At 53.9% G+C, this 23,521-nt stretch overlaps 8 protein-coding genes across 8 annotated transcripts; 4 read left to right on the top strand and 4 right to left on the bottom strand.

The window, feature by feature from the left end:
- Window positions 1-1,017: 1,017 nt before the first annotated feature.
- N7482_004303 (copper fist DNA-binding domain-containing protein) lies at window positions 1,018-2,729 on the top strand (the record flags this gene model as incomplete). The annotated part of the gene is made up of 3 exons (XM_056686428.1): window positions 1,018-1,093; window positions 1,208-1,372; window positions 1,435-2,729. The coding sequence occupies 3 exons, from the start codon at window positions 1,018-1,020 to the stop codon at window positions 2,727-2,729; spliced, it is 1,536 nt and encodes a 511-aa protein (XP_056545170.1).
- A 2,736-nt stretch (window positions 2,730-5,465) lies between these two features.
- Window positions 5,466-7,419, bottom strand: N7482_004302 (putative alanine aminotransferase; the record flags this gene model as incomplete). The annotated part of the gene is made up of 3 exons (XM_056686427.1): window positions 5,466-5,720; window positions 5,778-7,024; window positions 7,290-7,419. 3 exons carry the CDS (start codon window positions 7,417-7,419, stop codon window positions 5,466-5,468), a joined length of 1,632 nt encoding a protein of 543 aa, XP_056545169.1.
- A 640-nt stretch (window positions 7,420-8,059) lies between these two features.
- Window positions 8,060-9,679, bottom strand: N7482_004301 (proteasome regulatory particle lid subunit RPN7; the record flags this gene model as incomplete). The annotated part of the gene is made up of 3 exons (XM_056686426.1): window positions 8,060-8,252; window positions 8,315-9,144; window positions 9,215-9,679. 3 exons carry the CDS (start codon window positions 9,677-9,679, stop codon window positions 8,060-8,062), a joined length of 1,488 nt encoding a protein of 495 aa, XP_056545168.1.
- Window positions 9,680-11,238: 1,559 nt separating this feature from the next.
- N7482_004300 (putative MFS phospholipid transporter (Git1)) lies at window positions 11,239-13,016 on the top strand (the record flags this gene model as incomplete). Its single annotated transcript, XM_056686425.1, has 5 exons — window positions 11,239-11,412; window positions 11,531-12,129; window positions 12,187-12,516; window positions 12,576-12,846; window positions 12,903-13,016. The coding sequence occupies 5 exons, from the start codon at window positions 11,239-11,241 to the stop codon at window positions 13,014-13,016; spliced, it is 1,488 nt and encodes a 495-aa protein (XP_056545167.1).
- Window positions 13,017-13,957: 941 nt separating this feature from the next.
- On the top strand, window positions 13,958-14,952 carry N7482_004299 (PEX11 family protein; the record flags this gene model as incomplete). The annotated part of the gene is made up of 3 exons (XM_056686424.1): window positions 13,958-14,024; window positions 14,218-14,695; window positions 14,790-14,952. The coding sequence occupies 3 exons, from the start codon at window positions 13,958-13,960 to the stop codon at window positions 14,950-14,952; spliced, it is 708 nt and encodes a 235-aa protein (XP_056545166.1).
- Window positions 14,953-15,974: 1,022 nt separating this feature from the next.
- Window positions 15,975-17,087, bottom strand: N7482_004298 (alpha/beta hydrolase; the record flags this gene model as incomplete). Its single annotated transcript, XM_056686423.1, has 1 exon — window positions 15,975-17,087. One exon carries the CDS (start codon window positions 17,085-17,087, stop codon window positions 15,975-15,977), a length of 1,113 nt encoding a protein of 370 aa, XP_056545165.1.
- A 1,182-nt stretch (window positions 17,088-18,269) lies between these two features.
- N7482_004297 (uncharacterized protein) lies at window positions 18,270-18,797 on the top strand (the record flags this gene model as incomplete). Its single annotated transcript, XM_056686422.1, has 2 exons — window positions 18,270-18,366; window positions 18,436-18,797. The coding sequence occupies 2 exons, from the start codon at window positions 18,270-18,272 to the stop codon at window positions 18,795-18,797; spliced, it is 459 nt and encodes a 152-aa protein (XP_056545164.1).
- Window positions 18,798-19,077: 280 nt separating this feature from the next.
- N7482_004296 (uncharacterized protein) lies at window positions 19,078-19,668 on the bottom strand (the record flags this gene model as incomplete). The annotated part of the gene is made up of 1 exon (XM_056686421.1): window positions 19,078-19,668. One exon carries the CDS (start codon window positions 19,666-19,668, stop codon window positions 19,078-19,080), a length of 591 nt encoding a protein of 196 aa, XP_056545163.1.
- Window positions 19,669-23,521: the final 3,853 nt, after the last annotated feature.

Raw genomic sequence — 23,521 nt, 5'->3', positions numbered from 1 at the left:
TCAGCACGAAACCCTAACCAGAGCTGTACGAGGCTTGGTTCCTGGTGGAGACTGGCCTCGTCCTGGACTCGACCATGGTGGGTACGGTACTCCGTGGCTTCGCTGGCCCGAAGAAAGGGGGAGTACAAAGGGATACCGGCGTCAGAACCTACTGTAGGTCGCAATCCACGACAGGAACCAGGCCAACTGCCGGGCACGGCGGCCACGAGAATGCCCGGAACCACCAGGGAAGTGCGGCTGCAGGATGATATAAGAGGAAAACTCAACAAGTCAGACTGGGGGTTCGATGCCGATGTCCTTACATAATTCGATAATTACCTGATTACCGTAACACAGTACTGGTCTTGTCAGGTGTGCCTTTGTACCTCGCTGCGGCGGACGGCAGCGACCAGGAGCGCAATGAAAATCCCACTCGTTACCGTCCTTAAACCCTTCCGTCTCCCTCCCTTCTTCTTCTTCCCGCATAGGGTGTTCCTTCAAGCTCCTTATATCGATCGCTTTCTATCTTGGCCGCCACTACCGGTACTTGGTGTCCTGTCTCACGGCCGGCGCCAAACGGTGCGTAGGCTTGGTCCCCCTCGAGTTCGCTCCTCTTTTTCCCTCCTTGCACCCCCCCTCTTCCTTGACCTCCTCTCGATCTCCTCGATCTCCTCGATCTCCCGACATTTCGATACCCTTTGGAATTACTTCTTTTGTCTTTCGGTTTCGACCTTGCCCCAGAGTCCGCGATATATCGACTCCAGTTGTGCAAAATAAGATACCATCATTACCCCCTGTATACTGCTGGAACGGCGTTCAGTGGACTTCCGCGCATTGGGACACCCTTTCGCCCAAGATACCCTTTTGTTCATTCTGTTCAATTCGCCGTCTCTCGACGAAGCGGCTGAAATATACCCCCCGCCTTGACGGCTCTCCGGTCCGCATTGCGACCGGTTCTTTCGACTTCAATCTACCATTTCACCCATTTTATAACCATTCCGCGATTCATCGCATGTGTCCCTCTCAGTAACCACAGCGATGCTCATTGATGGTGAGAAGTGGGCCTGTGAAGCTTGCGTCCGGGGTCACCGGGTCAGCAGCTGTCACCACAGCGGTATGTCACCCTCGCCCCTTTCCCCTTCATCTCGTGTTGCGCAATTGCCTCGAATTCCCCAAAATAGACTCCTTTGGAAGCCACTCAACTAACGTGACCTCTGCTCCGCGATAGACCGCCCTTTGACCCACATCAACAAAAAAGGCCGCCCAGTCTCGCAATGTACCCACTGCCGCGGCCTACGCAAGTCTCGGACAACCCACGTCAAGTGCGACTGTGGCGACAAGAAAAAGAAATCCGACCCGTCCGACTGCCATGGTGACAAGCGAGATCTCAAGCGTGAGCATATAATGTTATGGCGCTGGTGTACTCAGTTCCCCCGTTCTGATCTGAATTTACAGAGGACTCCCTTCACCGCTGTGGCTGCAGTCATGGCCAGCGCTGTACCTGTGCGCTGAAAAAGGAAACGCATCTAGATCCTGTGCCGGAGACGGGGCTGCCCCCGTCCCAGCCGTCCGTTCCTGCCGAACTTCCCCGGAAACCCCACCTCACGTCGACGAAGTCTGAGTCGACGCTGACAATCTTCCGCGACGGTCACCATAAACCCGCCCACAAGCATAACGACATGGCCCACAAGTGCGGATTGCCGTACACAATCCCACGATCACATACCATCCACCACCCCTCCGACATGCCTCGCCGGTCTGTGGACCATCTTCCGTTGACCGCGTCCGCTTTTGTCCAAGAACCTCTAAGCCTCTCGATGGATCCCCACCCCCAGTCGCAACCTGGGTCGCAGCATGGTTCCCCCAACAGCGCCCCTGCTGCCGGCGCGGAGGCTGTTGTGACTGCGACTTCTCTCGATCAAGCATTCCTGGACAAATTCACAGCTCCTGCCCTCCCGGTGACTGCCGCAATGGATACGCCAACAGACGCTACCTCCAATCCGACGTCTACCCCAGCCACTATGGACAAGTTTCCCTTGGAGCAAATTATCACTAGTGTTCCTCCGCCTCTCGATGTCTCGACCTTTACCACCTTCCCGACTACAACCACCAACTCGCCTATTGCCTGCATGGCCTTCCAAGATCCGTACCATGACCCTTACTTCACATCCCCGGACTCGGATGTGCCTCTGGGATCGACCGGCGCGGGTGCTCCATCGGTCGACTGGTCAAGCTTCCCGCTATACTCGGATGTTCCTGCTTCCACTAGCACGCAAACGCCGTCCTACGCCAGCTTCGATTACCAGTCGTATCCCTCGGGCCTGCCCCCGCCGTCGTCATCGGGTGACATCTCCGAGGTTGACGAGTTCGGGCCGCTGCCGGGTCTGGGACATGCTGCCAATGACATGCATGACCTCCACAGTGTGAGCGAAGCGTCGGACATGGACCACCTCCGCGTCAGCTCTGCCTCCTCATTGGTCGGTCTACCCCAAGCGCAGCTCCTGTCGTCGAATGACCTGGGGTCGATCAACATCGATGACTTCCTTAAGTCTGCCAATGAGTCGACCGCTGCGCTCGAGCATCAACTGCAGGCCAGCATGGGCATCGACGCGAAACCGACCCCCGCCCAGGATGTCTTCTCCATGTCGCAGGCGCCTGACTCGGTCCCCATCTGGCCCGCCGGGCTCTTCGACACGACGTCCACCCCGCCCTTGGACGAGGACTACTTCCGCCAGTCGTGGACGCAATAGCGCATCGTTGATTCACTCTTTTGGCAATGCTAGTTCGATTTCCCTCTTCCTCCCTGGGGATCTGCCGTCCGTACTTACCACCACCTCCACACCGTCTTCATGACCTTGATGAGAGATGATGATAAATGCCTGTCCTATTTTATTTACTATTGTCCACTTGTTTTGCTAGCCAGTCTAGATCTTCTCACGATAGCATTTCAATCTAGAGGGATTCTGCGATTTGGATATACGTGCTCGGTACATGTACATGGCCTACTCCCACTGCTTTGCGCGTTTCAAATGCCAATATTTAGATCCTATGTTGCTTTCCCCCCTCCAAATGAACTACCTGGCCACATTGAATACAGCATGGCTTTCCCCATTGTAAACTCAACTGGTCAATACAAAGAGCCACTGCGAAATACGTGACATGGCTCTTCATACCTCCCCAGCGTGTACGCAGCCAGCCACCTTCGAAAAATATTCACCGGCAATACCTAATCTGCACACCGCGCACCCGAGCCCACGAAGCGCAGTCAGCTTCAAGTCATGCGTTTCACAGCGGGTGTAGCGGTGAGGAAACATGCCGAGTGGGAGCAACCCCGGGATTCCCAGATCAGCGCAGGGCAAGCAGGTTTTGCGCGGCTTGCAGGCGAGGAAAGTCAAAGCCCGATCTCAGACGGCCAATGCCACTGGCTCCAGTTGCTGCCTATACCTACTGGCAAGTACAATGCTGGCCGTGCGTGCGGTAGATCGGGGTTCGATCGCAAAGGAGGTGGCTATTTTGCGGCCTTTCCTTTAGGAGTTTGGTTCTTTCCCTATTTTGTCGTGCTTCGTGATTGGTCCCCTGCGGGTCATGGCTAGCCATACTACTCGTCGTGCCGTGGAAAACATCAGCCATAGAAAGGGGTTTTTGTCTCTGAGTCTGCTAACTATACATTGTACGAAGTATACCACGTAAAGAAACCGGATATGTGCCCACGTGCCTCGTTTCCGAGAAACAAGTAGCGGTGAGCACCCGCGGGCCATCAACATTACCGAAGCTAGACAGATCAAGTCCGCGACAGACAACTTCTTAGCCCTTCATGACCGTCGGTATGGATGAATTAATGACCAATCCGTCCATGCCAGCTGAACACCCGCCAAAACAACGCTCGTGCGCTGCATACATACCACAAGCTAAGCCTTTTGCCCAGCCGCCGGATCAACCCGCCGACCATCTGGTTGCTTCATCGCACATGCCGGTCCTGTACAAGGCACCGCATACCGAAGCCGGCCAAAGTACACGCTGTGCGGACGCTGCAGCTACCTTCGCTCTGCGTCGGTGCCTCGCGAGTCAAGCCTCGTCTGCATGGTCTTGGCTAATGCTTAGCTCTGCACGATCTCTCGGTGTACAGGGGTGTCCCTGTCACTGAAATGGGGGTGGATGGGGGAGGGCTTGACGTGGCCATTTGGTGGCTTGGCAGAATGATTTGAAGATACACTGTTTAGTGATTCCTTCCTAGATTCAGCGTTCGTTCTACGATAATGAATATTGGATAGATTCCATGTAGATGCACTGTAGATACATTTCCAGCACCCTGGGACCCGATGATGGGTACGCTAAGACTTAACCTTCGACAGCTGTCTGACATACCACCGACCTATGATTTCGCTCCCACAAGTTTGCCAAAGTTGTAGCTGAGGGCCGAAATTCACGGTCAACGCAAGGGATATGCAACACACCTGGCGTGTTTCTCGGAAGTTCACATAGCTGCCCATTGGAAGTGACGTTCTCGAATGTACAATCTTACGACCGACTCGGATCGGTCGGCACCTCACTGTAGCATACCAGGTGTCACCGTCCCTACGGTGACTATACCAGTAAACATATTTCGGCGTTCAAGGAACACAGCTCGGTGTGGCCATAGCGATCGTAGATCGTGCGCTCGCCTCCAGCATCTTTTGCCATCCCCATGCCGATCATGTGGAGCTTCAATGTGATTTCTATGAGTAGAAATTACCTAATTTTCAGAATATCAAGAATAAGTTAACTAAGTCATCTTTGTATTTATGTTTGCCAGTTTTCTCAGGCTCACATATCACTATCAATGGATTTAGCAATTCAACCTCTCTTATTCTTTGTCCATGATCGAATGGTGAAAATCCTTTGTCTATTACAAGGGTAAGCGAACTCTCCAACTCGAAATTCTCCAAATGGAAGTTCTACTGCATACTTGTTAGGGTCTTGATATCAAACCTGCAGGTCAGTCCAGACGGGCCTTGTTATATATTCTTCTGAGATCACTTAGTGATACAAAGAAAAAATATACTTTTGACATCTAATACCTAGAAATCAGTCAAGAGCGCGATAATGACCATATTTACTGCCTACCTAGGTAGGATCTTAACTATGCAACCCTTAGGAAAGTACCCTAGGGTTCTCAAAAAGGGAGTGTAATGTACAAGCCCACTATCACGATGAACTATTTCCACTAGACATCGCCAGACCCCAAGGAATGCAGCACATAACAATGAATCGATGATTGTAGTCTATAGGTATGGTATCACAAAAGCCTGGACCATCGCAGCGTCCCGCACCAAGAGAGAGAAGGTCAAAAAGAACCAGCAGGGCCCATCAGAGACTCGTTTCACATAATGGCATGATGCAAAGGCAGAAAGAGGGAGATAAAGACAAGGCAAAAAAGCAGGAGCACAGTCATCTAGCATTGCGCATCGCTCGTCAGTTTATTCTTCTCTTGCTTGGCATACTCCCCCTCACCGGTACTTGTCCAGGAACTCCGCGTGGAACTTGACGATGCGCTCAACCCAGTCGGTGCCGGGAGCGAGGAAGGTCGTGCGGAAGTGGAACGTGCCCTCCTTCTGGCCGAAGCCGGAGCCAGGGACGGCGCAGACACCGGTGGCATCGAGCATGCGCAGGCAGTAAAACTCGTCGGCGGCGCGGCCCTCAGCCGTGGCGGCTTCAATGGCCTTGGTGGGGAGGTTGATGGTGGGGAAGAGGTACATGGCACCCTGGGTACGATCAGTCAATGGTCATTTAGGAAAGGGAGAACTTGATTGAGGACTAACCTGGGGCTTCTGGCACTCGACACCCTCCATGCGCTGGAAGGCATCATACAGAGCGAAGGCGCGCTTGTGCAGACCATCCCGGATACCGTTGTACTCCTTCTCATACAGCTCGTGGCTGGGCTCGCCAGGGCGAGGGGGGTTGACCATAGTCTCGAGGAGGCACTGTGCAACGACCGGCGGGCACAGACCGATGCTGACGAGCTTGTAGATCTGTTCTTGGACCAGAGGGTCGAAGCCGACCAACTCGAAGTAGCCACCGCGGTGGCCGCACTCGCCGATCATGCCCTTGGAGGTGCTGTGGAAGGAAACCAGCTCCACGGCGTCATACTTGCCGGGCTGCTCCTGCTGGAGCTGACGGAGGCGCTTCTTGAAGGAAACGAACTCGCCCTCGAAGACGTTGGTCTGGTAGACCTCGTCGGCCATGACGACCAGCTTCTCCTCGGCAGCAACATCGATGACCTTCTTAATGTCGTCGGTGCTCAGCGAGGCACCAGTTGGGTTACCGGGGTTGATGACCACAACGGCGCGGACGTTGGTGCCAGCGGCCTTGGCGTCCTTGATGGACTGGGTGATGGCGCTGACGTCGGTACCCCACGCCTTCTGCTCCTCCAGAAGGTAGGGCACGCACTGCGCATTCAGAAGCGCCAGGGTCGCGGTGTACAGCGGGTACTGCGGGATAGGAACCAGTACGCCGGCATTGGAGTCGTTGCAGATGACATTGAGCAGGGTACTGACACCAGACGAGGCACCAGCAGTCAGGAACAGGTCCTGGGGGTCGGCGGGGAAGCCATCGCGCTCCTCAATGAACTTGGCGACGCTGTTCCGGATGCCCAGAGCACCCTGGCTGTGACTGTAGGCGCCGACACTCTGCACATTGGCGAGCAAGGTGTGGGCCCGGTCGATCACATCCTGCTTATATCCGAAGGAGTTCTTGAGGGCCTCGGGGTTCTCCAGCAGCAGCGGGTTCTCGACGAGACTGAGGACCTGGCGGAAGAAGGTGATGGGCTTCTGGTCGAGTTGCTGGGGGTTGCCGATATTGGCGAAGATGACGCTGTCGAAGGGCAACGACTTGTCGCCTTCGGCCAGACGCTGGCGGTACTTCTCAGCCTTGACAGCGAGCTCACCGCGCACGGCGTACTTGGCCGCCTTGATGGAGGGGTTCATATTATCGACGCTGAGACATTTTGCCTGGGTGGTGGATAGGGTGCGCTTGGCATACGCGACGCTGGTTTGAGTCATGGAGGGCACTGAAGTGACCCGAGGGGTCAATGTTAGTGATATAGGATTGGAGTAGGTAAATCAGAGTGAGCGAGGTTGAAACAGAAGCGAAAAGTAGGAGCAGTGGCAGGGAAGTAGGGCGCTTTTGACGGCGAGGAAGGTGTGGGCCGGTGAAGTGATTCAGCATGGAAAGAAGCAATACGATGTGACCATACGAGAGCAGCGGGAACCGCGCTTGAGGGGAAGGTGAGACCAAGGCCCCGTCTATATATAAACGCAAATCATCCCACGTACCTGATCCAGCGGAGATGTCCCCCGCAACGCCGCGTGTAGTCGGGCGTAGTAGGGGTCCTCCATTCGGCCGGGTCACGAACGCCCGCGGAGATGCCCGCACGCTAGAGGCGAGCCTTAATTGCCAGGACATTGCGGCACAAGTGACGATCTTGAATTGATCTCCAAATCCTTGTTGGCTGGTGCCTTTCGGTCTTGTTCACGGCGGATTGAAGGGAGGGAAAAAAGTCCAGGGCCCATTGGGCGGTGAGACTGTGACTCAGCATTGCCTTCCCCGCAATAGACTGGGAGACAATGCGGAGACGAGCGGACGCGAGAGAGTGTGCGCGCGATTATCTACAGTTTAGAAGGTTGCTAAAGGGGGTGGCAGTAGGGCTGCAACAAGAATAATAGACGAATAGGAGTGCAGCGTGTATGATGTAGGCTCTGTGTGCTTAGTCCCTCGCGGGCGCAGTAGCAGGGTCGATCTTCCCCTCGGGAAGCCTCCGGTTGCCCGATGAAGTTGAGCTGCGGCCACGCCCTATCGTCACTCCGGAGCCGCCCGACGTGCGGGGGGAGACTCTACTTTACGGCCCTAGGAACGCATTGGAGGATAGGATACAATCTCCATTGAAGGCGGTATCATGGCAAGAAATGGCTGATCGGGTCATAATTCTAAAAGAAACACGGTTGGGACATGCTAGATAGTATTTCTGCGTTCGAACCTGGACGGATGGTGGTATCACCGAGTCATCTCTAAAACGGACACCTTCCAAATACACCAATAGACCCGCTTAGCTGCGCTCGCTGCCCCGGAGGCGGACGGCCTGTCCGTACTTCTGGAGCTTGGTGATCAGAGCATCACCGTGCTTGACGACATCCGAGTACTGCTTGTTCTTGTCATCGGGCCGGTTGGTCTCGATAATGCCGTTGACCCGGTCAATGGTGCATGCAATGCGGTTGCTGGAGATGAACTTCGCCAAGTCCCTAAAATGGCGCACGTTAGGTAATGGCACCCCGAGAATAACCGTCGCCAGGGAAGTACATACCGGTCCAAGAAATCCACCGTCACTCCAAAGTCATTCGCCATGCTGGTCAGACCCACCACCCGGTAGCTCTGGAGGAGTTGCTGGTAAGCGCGTAGCCGCATCTCCCGGACGAACCAGGCCCGGTGCTCATGCAGGTACCGGTCCTGTGTCAAGAAGTGGTCCTCCACAGCTGCCAGGGCCACGAAGAACGTGCGGTAGTTACCGTTATACAAACTGGTGACCAAATTGGCCAGAGGGGAGAAGTCCACAGGGGCTTCATTCTCGGCCTGGGCAGTGGAACCCGTGGCCAGGGTGGTCAGGTTGATGACAGTGGTGGCTCCACCAGTGGGGGTCGACTTCGATACCGTCTCATCCTTCATTACCTCGTCCTGAGCACCAGGACCTGAGGAGATCTCGCCGGACAGCGCGGCCAACTGATCCTCTCCGGCACCCAGGATTGCCTTGATCTCGGGCGCGTCCACCACCTTGGCCTTGAAGTCTACGCGCTTGAGGGACAAGGATCCCGCAAGCACCGAGTAGATCACCAACGAGGAGTAGCTGCAGAGTTCGTAGCTGGTGAATGTAGACAGGCTGTCGAGGAGGAGAGGAGCTGCGAGAGCATATGAGCGGCAAGTGAGTAGGTGTAAGCCCTTGTAGGCCTTGAGGCGATTCCTCCGGTCCCAGTCTCCACCGCTCTCCACCAGAGCCTCTGCCCGCTCGATGGTCTTTTTGACGAACAGACGATCACCAAAGAAGAGTCCAATGCGGATCATTGCGAGCACCAGGTCGATCTTGGTACCGAGGAAACCGATCTTGTCGAGGAGGGCTTCGTGTGACTCGATGGATTTGTCCTATACAAACGACGGGTAGTCAGACATACCATATCCACGCAATCCAGCCAGTCTGGTTTCTGATTCTTACCTTGTCTCCCACGCGAGCCCAGAACTCTGCCCGTTTTCCCCGTGCAGCCTGTACCTCAGTTTCGCCCGCGGCCTCTTCTGCTTCATCCTCCTCCTTCTGGATGCCCTCCAGCTCCTTCTTGTTATCCTCCACCAGGGACTGGTAGAGCTGCTCATCCCACGGGAAGTCGATCTTGGACGGCGTTCGCGAGGCGAGCATGTTGGAGGTGATGAGCGGCTTCGAAGACCCTGCGCTGTGCGGGTGCGGGTGTTGCGTCACGCCCTCGCCGGAGTTGTTGAGGATGCCCTCGACCGGGTGGGCCAAATGGCGGTAGAACGGCGCCATTTTGCGCTCGGCGATAGCATCTTGCAGCTTCTTCAGTGAGGCCTGGCGGGTGGATGGGACGCATGCAGGGTTGGAGATATTGAAGACATGTTGGGCGAGGAGGAGGTCGGGGTACTTGATGTACTGCGGATCAGACCCCATGGTTGAGGATGGGGACTGATGGGGTGTAGAGCTTGACGAGGATGGAGGATATCTGGGAGAAGGCGGGGGGGAGGCGTTGGATGGGATTGTTGGATGGCCGGCGATGCATCACGTAGCTGGTCCCAAGCTCAGCTGGCGGAATGTTTCTCCGCGCCCGGTGCCTTGGCCGGGATGTGTTTGTTGAAGGCCTGATACCCAAGGCACCATTTTCGATACATACCGGCGCTGGATATTTACTTGATGGCCAGTCAAGTTAAGTTTACCTGGCTTACTCCATTGTTGCATCTCTAATCGAGGTGATTCTGCATGAGCATGACTCGTGATCGCCCTCATATACAGACGATGCACATTCCTCCGAACCAGGTCGATCCCATTCCCACGCCTTGACTGCCGACCTGGAAGAGGTCGCGTACTCAGACTGTATGATCCCATGCAGATGCCGACTTTCCTTTATCTCTTATTAGCCGTTCTAGATTATAACAGTATGAAAATAGTACCCATGGGAATTAGGCAACCGCCCACTGTTGCTTTGAAGAACCGACGCCACTGATTTTGTTCCTGAGATGATGCCTGCCAGTCTAATTTCCATAGGGCTGGGTTCGTGCCAACGACATCCCCTGCCTGCTCAGGGAGGAGTCCGCAATTCCACGCATTAGAACTTTCCGGCCACTGCTGACCACCTTGAGGCACGAGATTCCCTTTCTTTCCCTACCCACTTGTCCTGGATTCGAAGCTACATAGCTCTGTAACCTCACGGACACAAGTGGTCTCCGACCTCCCCTGCAGCCCCCCGGCCTCCACCGAAGCAAGTGGAGCCTCCCCCCGATCGAATGGCCCGCACGTGCCTCACTTCGTTGGATGGCAGCAGCTAACATGGGGCCTACGAGGGAAAGCTGGCTGCGCTTGACTTCGATCGCATTGTCGTGGCTTGTGTGTCGCGCTGCCGTTATCAGATCATCCGCGTGCCGAACATGCAGACACACCACTCCCACAAATCCCAGGCTTGAGCCACCAAGCCGCCACTACGGGGATTCGGTGCGCCGGTGGATGGCCATGATAGAAAGACGGCTTTTGATAGGCCACAAATTCTTAGAGGCCGAATGCTTAACCAGATGGAGATTCGGCGGGCCCTTGGGGCTCCACCGCGAATGAGTGTCGGCGTCTGCATGTTACCCCGTTACTTTGCTAGTACGTGGTGCCTCGCTGAATGGCTGGCACGAGGTATCTGAAGGTACCAAAAGCCTGCTTCGACTTGCGATTCCCGGTTAGGCAGGACATCTGCCCCCCATAGTTCGGCCTGCTGCTTGTTTATTTTTTTTCTTTGGTCTCTGCTCGTCTCTTCTTTGCTCAGACCTGCTTCTCACTCTGCGTCTTGATCCTTTCTGTGTTGCCAGCGGGTCAGACAGTATCCTCGTCCTGCTTTCGTAACCACGCGATCGTCCTTCGCGCCCCGAGGGTAGATATAAGCTCCTTACTTCCCCGCCCCCTCATCGCTCTCCTGAAATTGCACGCTGGATCACCACTCACCAACTTCTCGTTACTACCGCCAGTCATTCACCATGAGTGCCCACCCCGAGCTGCACGCCTTTTCGGAGGAGAAGGGCGCTGCCCCGACGGACGAGGCCGCCCTCGACGTCCCGCCGCTGGATGAGCTGCAGAAGGGGCGTTGGGAGCGAACCTGGCCCACCATCGCCTGCGGTGCTGGTCTGTTTTCTGACGGCTACCTGAATGGGGTATGTGTACTTTGCCCTTTATCCTGTTTAACGCTGCCAGACGCGACTTGCGCAATTTTACCTCGTCCCACATCACCTTGCGATCTGCAGAACGTCAGATTAACCCATATTGTGTTAGGTCATCGGTCAAGTCAATACCATACTGAAGAAGCTTTACCCAGACACCTACGCCAACTCCCCGGCTAGCCAGAATGTTTCAGCCATTGCCTTTGCGGGTACGGTCGTTGGCATGTTGATTTTCGGCTATACCAGTGATCACTGGTCGCGCAAGTGGTCGCTGATGATCTCCACCATCATTCTGTTCATCTTTGCTGCCCTGTGTGCGGGTTCCTATGGCGCAGGTGGGAGTCAGTACGGCATGTTCGCCGCCCTGACCGCGTACCGTTTCTTCATCGGCATCGGTATCGGAGGCGAGTACCCTGCCGGCTCTGTCGCGGCGGCGGAGAACACGGGCGAACTCAAGGAGGGACACCGCAACCGCTGGTTTATCATGTTCACCAACTTCCAGATCGACTTCGCCTTCGTTCTCTCGGCCTTGGTTCCTATGATCCTCCTGCTGATTTTCACGGAGGATCATCTGCGCGCGGTTTGGCGCGTGTCGCTGGGCTTGGGTATTATCCCGCCCTTGAGTCTCCTCTACCTTCGACTCAAGGTGAATGAGCCCGAGGAGTTCAACCGTGAGCGCATGCACAAGTTCCCGATTTGGTTGATCATCAAGTGAGTGCTGGTAGTGGATCGATGGGGATGTCAATGCCATACTGATTCGGCTTTTAGGTTCTACTGGTTCCGACTAGCCGTTGTCTCTCTGATCTGGTTCATCTACGACTTTTCATCCTACTCCTTCGGTCTGTACTCCTCAGCAACGATCTCCATCATTACTGGCGATGATGCACCTATGTGGCAGACATTCGGCTGGACCACCCTGATTTACCTGTTCTACCTTCCTGGTTCTCTGCTCGGAGCATTTGTGAGTGACTGGATCGGCCCTCGCAAAACGCTTGCCATCGGAGTTCTCCTCCAAGGCATTGTCGGCTTCATCATGTCGGGATGCTACAAGTGGCTTGCAACCTCCGAGAACGTGGCCGGCTTCGTCGTGGTCTACGGGTATGCTTTAGCCATCTGCAATTTTTCTACTTGTTTGTTACCTTTCTAACATGATATAGTATCTTCCTGGCTCTGGGTGAGTTTGGCCCTGGCGATAATCTCGGCCTGTGTGCCGCCAAGACCAGCGCCACTGCCATCCGTGGCCAATACTATTCGTATGCTGCGGCCGTCGGCAAGATCGGCGCTTTCGTGGGCACCTACGTTCTCCCAATTGTTCAGAAGAACGCCCCGAACGAGGTTCGCGCGGGTCAGGATCCGTTCTTCGTTTCCAGCGCCCTGTGCATCTTCAGTGCTTTCCTAGCGTTCTTCCTGCTCCCGCAGATCACCCAGGTTTGTCTCGACTCTAACCTGCCGCCTGAGAGCTCGCAGCTAACCCTCCGCCATAGCATACGATCACTAACGAGGACACCCGCTTCCGCGAGTACCTCTCTCAGAACGGCTACGATACCTCGACCATGGGTAACCGGGGCCAAATCACCACCCGCCGTGACCTGGAGTAAGCAGTTATCGCACCTGGCCCTCGCCAGCAACGTATGTCGACATCCCGTGTGCGCCATCCTTTCTACCATATCCAGCCATAGCAACCCATTAATGTATTCCGATGATGCGACTTCTGTCGATCCGACTCCCAAGGCGGCAACATGCGGGCAGTACACCCGTGTGAGATTGGACCAGGCCCTGCGACGATCCAAAGACGGTCCCGTGAGAAGCCCCCTTTGCGACATGAATGAGAAGAACCTGATGGCCCCAGCAACATATGAACCAAGATGGCGAGCATTTACCGTGCTGATCTGCCGGTGATCTGATTCGGGGGTGCAATTCCCGCGCAATTCCGATGCTTTTTTCCCTTTTGCTTTTATTGATAGCCCGCCTTAATAGTTGATGGGCGTGGCTGGTAATAACGTCCATGAGAGAACTGTATGCAATGCTTCTTATGAGATTTTTAGCTTGGAGGGTCGCTCGGCGCCCATCATGAGAGTGTCGGAGGCCTGAACGCAGGCTGGCGTGACGAAAATCGGCCGGGACGGGGAAGGAGGGATTGGATCCAATCAGGATACAGCCAAATAACACAGACAACCAGACCAAAATGATGAAAAATGGAAGTCCGGGAATAAAATAGAGAAATTCAAGCATTTCACATGAAAGAATATTGGCGCTGTGAGCCCCAGCCGGAGGGTAATTTCCATACGGAGACACTCCGGGGAGAGCTCCACCCAGTCCGTTCAGCCGAGGTTGACCGTCCGCGGCTCCAGACGCCGGTCAATTCCCGACTCCTACCACCGTCACCGGCAACCATCTCCATCCATCCTCCCCCTTTAAATCGCTGGTACTCCCCCACATTCGATTGGATTCGGCGTTCTCTCCACATTCTCGACTAACTTCGGATCCCGCCGAAGCTACCCCGGATACACACCACGCGTGATTGGGAATTGAAGGAATCATGGTCGCCGACGCTCTCGTCTACCACCCGGCCCTGGCGCACTGGCTGCGCTTTGTCGCAACTACTGGTACGTATTTCTTAACAGCATCACCCGGCACCGTGATCCTCAGCCTTCCGAAGATGAACCAGGTGGTTTGGGGCGGAGGCCATGACATGATGCCCAACCACTTACCCCAGATTGGCCTACCCCATCCCCATCCTCAGTCTCAAAACCGGACGCATCCCAAACCATCCCGCTAATCTCCCCTATCTGCGCACAGTCGGTCGTGATAAGCTCCTCCGCACACTCCAGTACTTTTCCCGCTTCTACGCCTGGTACCTATACCGTACGAACAAACCCCAGTCCGCCATCGACTCCTACAATGCGGTCAAAAAGCAGTTCGGCACGACTCGCAAGATCATGCGCATCGGCAAGTTTGCGGAGCACCTGAAAGCCGCCTCCGTCGCCCTCGATAACAAGAACCCCGTCGACCCGGTCCTGCGTTACCTCGCCGTCGGCCGCCAGCTCGGCTACGCCGGCTACCTGACCCTCGACACGGTGACTGTCGTCGACGCCATCGGGTACCGCAAGCTGGCGAGCGCAAAGCGCCTGCAGGACGGGGCTTACCGTGCATGGGCGGCGGGACTGGTGTGCAGTGCAGTTGCAGGCGTGTATACTCTGTTCCGGCTGCAGGAGAAGGAGAAGACTGTGGATCGGAAAGAGGGCGAGGGTGTTGTTGAGGCGAAGAAGATTGAGAAGTATGTTTGAACTATCTTACCCTCAGTGGCAGGGCTGTTCTGGCACTGTTGTTTCTTGTTGGACGGAGTGTTGGTGCTAATCGTGTGGTTACAGGGAGCGCGCCGCCGCCCGGATACAGCTCATCTCCGACCTCTGCGATCTGACCGTGCCCATCTCCGCTCTGGGCCTCGCCCAGCTTGACGACGGCCTGGTCGGTCTTGCCGGTACCCTCAGCTCGCTGATCGGCGTGTGGTCGCAGTGGCGCAAGACCGCCTAAACGGCCCCAACAATACGTATGTGACGGAGCCATCACCACCGCCAGGGTCCGCTGGAGCCACGGGTATGTCGAGCCCAGCCCGCTGGTAGGGAGAACTGTGTGCTCCCATCTTGGCAGAAGAAAGACAGTAACAATTTCGGGCGAGGGATCTTGTAATATCCCTCAGCTCTGCCGTGGCGCCTCTTTGCCGTTTATATATCCTCGATTGCATTCATGAACAAACCTGTATTCTCCTTTTCTTTTCCTTCTGCTGCTTTATTTTCGGACAATGTCTAGATGCTCGCTTGTACTTTGAGCATATTGCAAACCTCATTCTGTCTTCCTGGATACGCTGAATATGTGGGGGTTGTTATGATGAAATAGATTTCATTCTCCCTGCCATAACGTGCACCTAGCACCGGGTATCTCATAGCCTAAATTCCAACGAATCCTTCTCCCTCCTTAGATAATACTGGCCAGCCTGTACTCTGTCATCCTCCCGCTCCACCGTCATCCCACAAGAGCACGACACGATGCCATCAAGCGGGCTAAACGGGGCAGGTCTGCAGCGTGTTAGTGGAAGAGGACCTTGATGGAATCAGAAGCGAACGAACCGCGCCACACGAGCCACAGTTCTTGCTGCTACCAGAGATAGTAGCACTGCACTTGGGGCAACTGGCGTGTCCAGACATGATGTTGAGAGGGTTAATCTGGGAGGGGGGTTTTAGCACGGAGACCTATTCTCGCTGATGGCAGAATATCAGAGACTGTCTCGCACCTGAAAGTGGGTTGAAGAATGGAATGAGAATAGCGCAGAGAGAAGGACGAGTGATCGATAGGAAAAAGGTCAGCGAGGAGGGGAGAAAATAAGTCGTTGTTTACCCCGCCTCGTCAGCCCCGCTTTGGCGATAAGCCGTGGGCGTGTTGGGTAGGAACTGAGTACACACTGGGTTTGTGTACTGCAACGTCGGACAATATATCACTCTCTACGGTGCTACGAAAAGAACCACATGGCCCGGCAACTGCGGTTACCATTACTGAGTCTATCGTGCGCTGTCACCAAGAACAAAACCCCTCGGAGGCTCCTCTTTCCACATCATCTCCAGCTGCCGCACCGCATCCCCATACATTGTATCCCTCCGCCCATTTCCCAAGAAAAAGGAAGGCTTCTTGTCAAATCCATGGATCACATTCTCAATAACCATCCCCCCAACATGCACCAACCGCCCCTTCCCCTCCAGCTTCCGCAGCCGCTCCCGGAACTCATTCCCTTCCACCAGTAGCTGGTCCCATCCACAGGTGTAGATGGCAACATATGGCGGATACGAAGCCAAAATCAGATGATCCGGAGCCAAGCCCGGTGACATGTACGGATGCGACATATCGATCTCCCCCGTGCCCGTCTTCCTAGGCAAGTTCTCCGGCAGCAAGTATGCGTCATCAAAGAACTTGAACACAGCCGGCGTGATCATCGATTTCTGCGGCGCAATCGGATTCGTCGCGTCGCGCTCGAGCCGGCTGCGTGACCAGTCCGTGCTAGGGTAGAACGCGATCAGACCGGCGAGTTTGATATCTGGACTTTCGCCCTGGTGCTGATATCTTTTTCGGAGCTCCTCGTGAAGCCGCAGCGGGATCGCCAGGCACAGATTGCCGCCGGCGCTGTCGCCGCTCAGCGCGAAACGCCGTCTGTCGAGGTGGTACTGCGCCGCGCGTTGCCAGAGCCAGAGCACGGCATCGACACCGTCTTCCATGGGCACGGGGTATGGGTGTTCGGGCGCAAGCCTGTAGCCGACGCTCACCACGACTGCGTCAGGTTGTGCCTGCAGGACAGCTGCGACCCAGCGTGCGTCATCGAGAGGATGTCCGATGGAGAAGCCGCCGCCGTGAAAGTTGATTAGCACGGGCTGCTTTGCGCGCGGCTGCTCCTCGTCTTCGCCGGGCGAGTCTAGAGACCCCGATGCTGTGAAGAAGTATAGCTGGATATACCCGGGGGACTTGCTGACTGTGGCTGGGATGGCTAGCTCGAGTGCTGCGCGCGAGGGAAGCGGCCAGGATAAATACCGGTCCAGCCAGGATATCACACCGGACAAGAGGCGGTATCGGCTTGCCGTTTTGGCCAGGTCGTCTCGAGATGGGATGGGCGTGGGTGTAGTCATCTATTGTCTTGCGATTGGGAGCATGCATAGACTGGTGAGATGTCGTGATAAAGATGCCAGATATGAATGGGTTACGATGTGAGGAAGTGTGTGAGTCCAGGTATGGGATGACGTAGTAGGTGGTCATCTAGATACTTTCTATCCTGTAGTTTTTCAGGTTGCGACATGGTGTGGTTTGACGATCATGATGAGCATAGGGTTTTCATTCATATGATGCGACAATGAAGTGGTGATCGATGGCTTTCGATGGGGCCGGGATGCTTGTGACTGTTTGGGGTTATGGCAATCGGGCTGGGGTGTTGATCAACAGGCGCGGATGTAGATCCGTGGGAAAATTTGTTTGGGAGACTAAGATCAGGAAATTGTGCCTGGAGCCGTTCCTCAACTCTCAACTATCAAATCTATTGAAAGTATTTTTGTCCAGGAATGGGGCAAGCGCTAGGTCGTCACAGAGGACGTATGTCGAACTTATACTGCAAACTGCTGAGAGATCCACGGTACGGGTTGGGAGCTGACTCCCGAATTAAGATACAACAAACATGACTATCCTGTTGTCCTCGAAGTCTGGTGTTATGGGAATATCCGTTATCAGTCATCATAATCATCGCCACTGAACATTTGGCTGGACCGGTTTACCTTATTTTGTACAATTAACTGTCTTTCTTTGAACCGAATGAGCGATGACTTAGGCTGCTTGCGCCTTGGTTTGACTCTAGGCCCTCCAAGATACATATCAACGATCCGAATAGACTGCCCGTACTAGCATCACCTTTGTCGATCATCACCGCCTTATTCAGCAAACAGGGTATGCATCGATAGGATGGACAACCCAAGAATCCCTCAACTGGGTCTAGTAGCTCTCGTATTTTCGCACGCCAAGAGGCTGCTTCCAAATATATGAGCCCTTGGATGACAGAAGTCATGGTGGCCATAGGCCGAGGACGTACGAATCCCCGAGAGAGGAACAGTCAGCACTAACATCATTTGGTCTGTTGACTATGAGCTTCTAGCCTGGATCTGACATTGGATTATCAATAGGGTGAAACTGGGGGCCGAACTTTGCGTCAGATTATAAATAGCGGGGTGGTGGCGGGGAAAGCAAAACTGCCCGAAACAAGCTTCAACTTTCTGCACCACGTCTTCAAGAGCTTCAACTCGTCTATCTTTATTTAACTATCAACTATGGCTTCGCTGCCGAATCCACTGCCGGTGGTGCTATGTGGCAGACGTGCCGAGGTAGGGAAGCCTGTGGCAGAGCTATTGCTTCCTGAATATGAAGGTATTTCTCCACCAATGGCAGCGTATGCAAAGGTTGTCACGACCAGTCTAATCATGACCAATGGATAAGTTGTTCATTTCATTACGACGAACGAGGCTTGCTTGAGTGACATTCCTCGCCTTCTGTCGGGCCAGAAGCCTCAGTCCGCTGATGAGAGTGGCGTGGGCACGCAGAATTACAGCAAGACCGCGCGTGCCGTCATTTTTGGGCGAGGATATGATATAACAGAAGTGGAACAGTTTCGCAAGGCAAGCGATGGAAGTAATGTCCACCCTGTGGCTTGGATTACTGGCGATCCGAACAGGAAGCCTGGCCCCAATGATCCTCCCCCTGGACCAGGCTATGCTCAGTTTGCAGCGGAGCAGGTGAAAGGGAAGCTGAATAAATGGAGGGATGAGGGTGCTACTAAGGATGGCATTATTCTATGGTAGATGATTGCGGGCTTGAACCTGTTTGTTTGGGCACATAAAAGGCTTCCTTGCACATCTCGAAGAGTTTGAAATTTGCATCACAATATCTTACTTATTTTGGTAACGTCTTTGATAGCTTTTATTAATAGTCAAGACCATGACAGTCTAGGTTTCTCGATGCTAACAACGCAATCAGCAGATTATATCTACCAATGCATGTTTACAATCAGATATCTCTCGAATAAATTCATGCCAATTTCGAAGACTTGACAGTCTTTCGAGTGTATATTAAGCAAGAGGTTCATACTAAGCTCAGAGCATCGCTCAGTGGCACGACATTTTGTTCCCAGTCATTCAAACTATGGAACGGCGTTCGAATCGACCCAGCAGCCTTGGACAGATGGAAGTCCCGGGTTTGCCACACTTGCTCAATGACCGAACGTGTCCGAGAAACACTGGAGACACTGACTTTGGCTATCCTGGCGAGTAGATCCAACACAAGTTTTCTCCCATCGGTAACCGCTCCCGTGTCTGGGTCAGACCAAAGCTCATAGTCAAGTGGATCCAACTCTACGGCCGCCACAAACAGGGGCCAAATGACATGAGAGGCTGAGTTCTGCTCGATAAGATCGAGGATCCCTTTGAGGATTTCTCGTACATGAGTCTTAATCATGAAATCAGTCGGTCTGCCATCATGCAATGCGCAGTGAAGGTAGACATGGCAAGCGAGCTTCTTGAGCGCAGCGATTCGCTCAAGGGTTGCGTCTTCGACGTTGGTGTTGAGCTGTTGAGTGAGGCCTTGAAGCCTGCTGTTTAAAGCAGAAGCCTTGATACCGAAAGTCATCCTGTCCGAATCCGAGGCCATGAGGTGTCGTGAACGGCTGAGGTCCATGACCGCGAATAATATAGAGACGAGGGCCGGGCTGCAGCCCATCCATCCGTTGATAACCGTATCTTTTTCATCCCAGTAGCTAGCTCCGAACAGGTCTGCCTTTGCACAGGCTGTGCGTCCCATAACATCCTGGAAGGCAAAAAAAGCTCCACAAACGTGGAAACTGAATCTTGCTGTTGGCTAGATGAGGGGCTGGTTGGCAATTGTCGTTGCCGTCTTCGAAGGCGAATGATGTCTTTCGCGCCTTGAAGATGCAATATCCACTGCCAATCACAATGATCCACAATTTCAAAGAGACACAACAGCATCACGATTACCAAGACTTCTGGGTCCTCTGAGACAAGAGAATGTGGTTGGGTGGTTAGTTGTTTCCTCAATTCGAACAGAACTCTAGACTTCAGTTGCAGGCCAAGTCTGCTGTATCGTGCGTCGTATTGGGACCAATGGCAGGCCGCCACTGCCTGGATCGCTTTTAGGACCGTTGCGGTTGCGGAAAGACAATATGGAAGAATGATAGATGCGAAGGGAGACTGCGAGGTAGGGCTGGGGGCTGTCCGTGGACAGATTTGATTGATATAATAGTCGAATAATACCGGGTTTCCTAGTTCCTTAAAGGACGGAAATAGGGAGAGAGATGGCTGTATGTTCGGGGTTCCAAATTCTGCGAACCCTGGAGATCGGAATGAGGCAGGTAACAGAAAGGATAAGTGAGGTCCCTGAGATATTACGTCCTGCTTATAGGCGTGCATTCCCCTTTCGCAGGCCCGCAAAAGACGTGGTTCAATATGGTTTTCCTCTTCGTCATAGAGGCGTCGGACTAAGGCTATGTCGCTACTGACAAAGGCCCAGGATTGAATCTCGGGTGTTTCCAGCCATGTCGTCCCCTCTGGTGGAAACCGAGGCGATCCGGCAGTTTCTTTTCGGGTCCGACTTTTTTCATGGGATTTGCTCCAAATGCCAGATCTGCCAAACGCGATTCCGCGGTCTTGGAAATCAGACTCCCACTTGAGTCTTATTTCATCTTTGGAACAAGGCAGATCCTTCTGCCAGCATCTGGTGCAAACTGGCTTTTGCTCGTCGCATTTCACCTTGCTCTGGCGACAGGGCGCGCAGCCTTGGCGAGATCGTGTTCTTGTCTCCCGGTCAGTCTTTTTTGCTCTGGAGTTCATGACAAAGTCAAGTAATGATTGACAGAGGCAGAGATTTTGGAAAAGGTCCCATGTGCCCAGAAAGTATCAGATCTGGATACTGCTATTGTCTTGATAGAAAAGCTGCTCAGGTGCGACGGCACAGTCCTCGCTGAGAATAAATCAGTCGCTTCTGAGGTATCCTTGGGTCCGTTGATGGAGTGTCAATGTGGTAGAAGTTTGGCTTCCATCCTGTCTCCTAGCCTTGGAGGTAATGTGGACATCAGAACAACCAGGAAGGCAGGTTAGAATGTAACGTTGGCGGAGGCCTCGTTGGATTGTCTCCTATGAGGCGGATTTTTAATCAAGCGGGCAGACCACTCCTCGGCCGGCCCAACTCCGAGAGGCGAAAATATTGCAACCAAACCAAACACGCGATTAGGAGTCCCGCGAAGGACGGATAGAATTGTTGGCGGGGCTAGATGGTTGGTTAGTACAAAGTGAAGTTCATTCTACTCTTTTTGACACTAATATTCATTTGGGTCCAGCCCACGCACTGATTTCTGATGTCATTTCCTGATGGAGGGCAGTTCGAAGCGAGCATAAACTTTGGAGTGGGGCGACTTTGACCACTCACCTTTGCGAGTTGGCTGGCACTAGTCCACTTGAGGTCCGGTGCAATAGGTGCAAAACTGCTGGCGATACTCAGGAGACGTTGATTACTGGAGACACAGTTGTGAGTCATTGAAGACTCCAGCAGATAAAGATGCACATGCAAAAGAAGAGTCCTCCCACTGACGGTCGATTCAGCTTATAAGCGGAGTTTAGGGCGGTTCATACTAATATTGGCTAGAATAGAAGTATTCTATAGCCAGGCCCCCCTCGTCTTTTGTATTCAGTCTTGAATTCCATGTGTTATGACGATGAGCTCAACAAGACAGTAGAAGATGTGTTTCTCTCCGAGAGGGGGGTTCTTAGGTTCGTATTGACTCCCGCCCGTTCGGGGATGTATTTACCCTAGTGCGATTCCGAACTTGCAAGTATAATATTGCTTTCATCTTGTACTTGAGCTACCGGTAAACCTGCCGAGGGTGAGTTTTAGCTATCCAACTATCAAAAATGGCCAAATGCTGAGGCTAACATGCTCCAGTCTTCGTAAAGCACCTTTTGCTTCCTGCGCGTTGGGCTTTTGGTGACCTCCGGGTAGGTTTAGATCTACTCTTCAGCCTAAGAACGCATATAGTGGTGTATGTTGTCATTCTTGCCGTCCAAGGTGTCGGGGTGGGCTTAGTGTGGCTATCTTCACGTCAGCAACGGGTGGATAACATGCGAATATATATAGTTCTCTCATTTGGAGATTATACCAAAAAAATTGGCTTCCCTCTCCGCGCTTTCCCAGAACTCCGTGACTATACCTACCTATTAATATATACGATCCCTTTTCCTCATATCCGGAAGTCGGGGTATGGAGTAGGTAGGTGCGGGGTGGGATCAAGTTCAGTTTGAGAGGTGGGGAGGTCCCGTTTGACCCCATTACGGAATGAAATTTGTCGGCTCTACGGAGTATGTTATGTAGCATTGTTTGTGTAGATCATAAATTTAGGTTGGTAGTGTTTACGAATAAACCAGGACGCAGTCCTTGTCGTCCAAGAAGAATAGCGCGCGGGTCCCCGGTAATAATGGCCGCCGTTTCTACTCAGCAGATTAGCATGTAGCCGATGAGACAATGCGCTGGCCCACAACATCCGGCCATCAGGTCACGATGCCACTGGGCTGGCTGCACGTAACTCGGTAGAGGAATCCCCTCCACGCTCTACCCCGCATCTGCGAGCCACGCGACAGCTTCCCCGGACAGCCAAGACGCCAAGAGAATCTGCCTCGGAGGCCCAGGAGCCCTTGGGGTATTCCCGAGCGAGTCGAGGCACCTTCTTATCGTAATATATACCTCTTGAGGGGGAGGGGGTGCATATCGGATATTGGGGGGGCCGACCTAGACTGCCGACCATTAGGAATACGCCGGCGCGGAAGTGCGATGACGTGAGGCTCGCTCTGAAGGGGGGTTGACCTCGGGGAAATTAGGAGGCCAGACGATCAGTTGTGCCCTATTCCGCATTTCGGCCCAGGCCGTTTCGAAACCGCCCGTGCTAGTTGGGCAGCCCGGCCGTCTAATAGGTTGAGATGCGAATGGAAAGCAAGAACCATATCACGGGTGAATTAGGAAGTTGGAGAGACCGACGTGATTGGCAACCGATACTAGAGCGATGCCGCAGGCGGGGTGCCGACGGACGGCGCACGAGGCTTCATGTTGATGAATGTTGACCCGGAAGTTGATCCGGGAACCGAGATGACGAGGAAATAACCGGGTGCGAAAGAGACCGAAACGATGTTCGTCGTCGGATCCTATAGAGACAAGTCGCGGTCCTATGAGTAGTACAATTGAAGACAATCCGAGGCGATAGGAGAGGACCACGTTCTCCGGAGTGACTGCCATTTTGCGGAGGGCCAGGGGCGAACCCCTTCTCCACCCGCCCTTGCTCCATTGGGCCTGAGGGAAACGCCAGCGAGCGCATTGTGAATCCCAAGCCGAGCCTAAAAAAGGTATGGTCCAGACTCCGCCAGGCTCGTAACCAACACACTAACAAACTAACTATCCAGCAACCGAGTCACGCGCAAGTGCAGAAATTTTACAAACGAGTCACACTTGATCAGCTGAATGCCAGGAATAG

This window comes from Penicillium canariense, assembly GCF_028826845.1.
Source record: "Penicillium canariense strain IBT 26290 chromosome Unknown utg000002l_segment0_segment0, whole genome shotgun sequence".
Lineage (NCBI taxonomy): Eukaryota > Fungi > Ascomycota > Eurotiomycetes > Eurotiales > Aspergillaceae > Penicillium > Penicillium canariense.
Note: the sequence above shows the minus strand (reverse complement) of the source record. Positions and strands in the feature narration are given on the sequence as shown.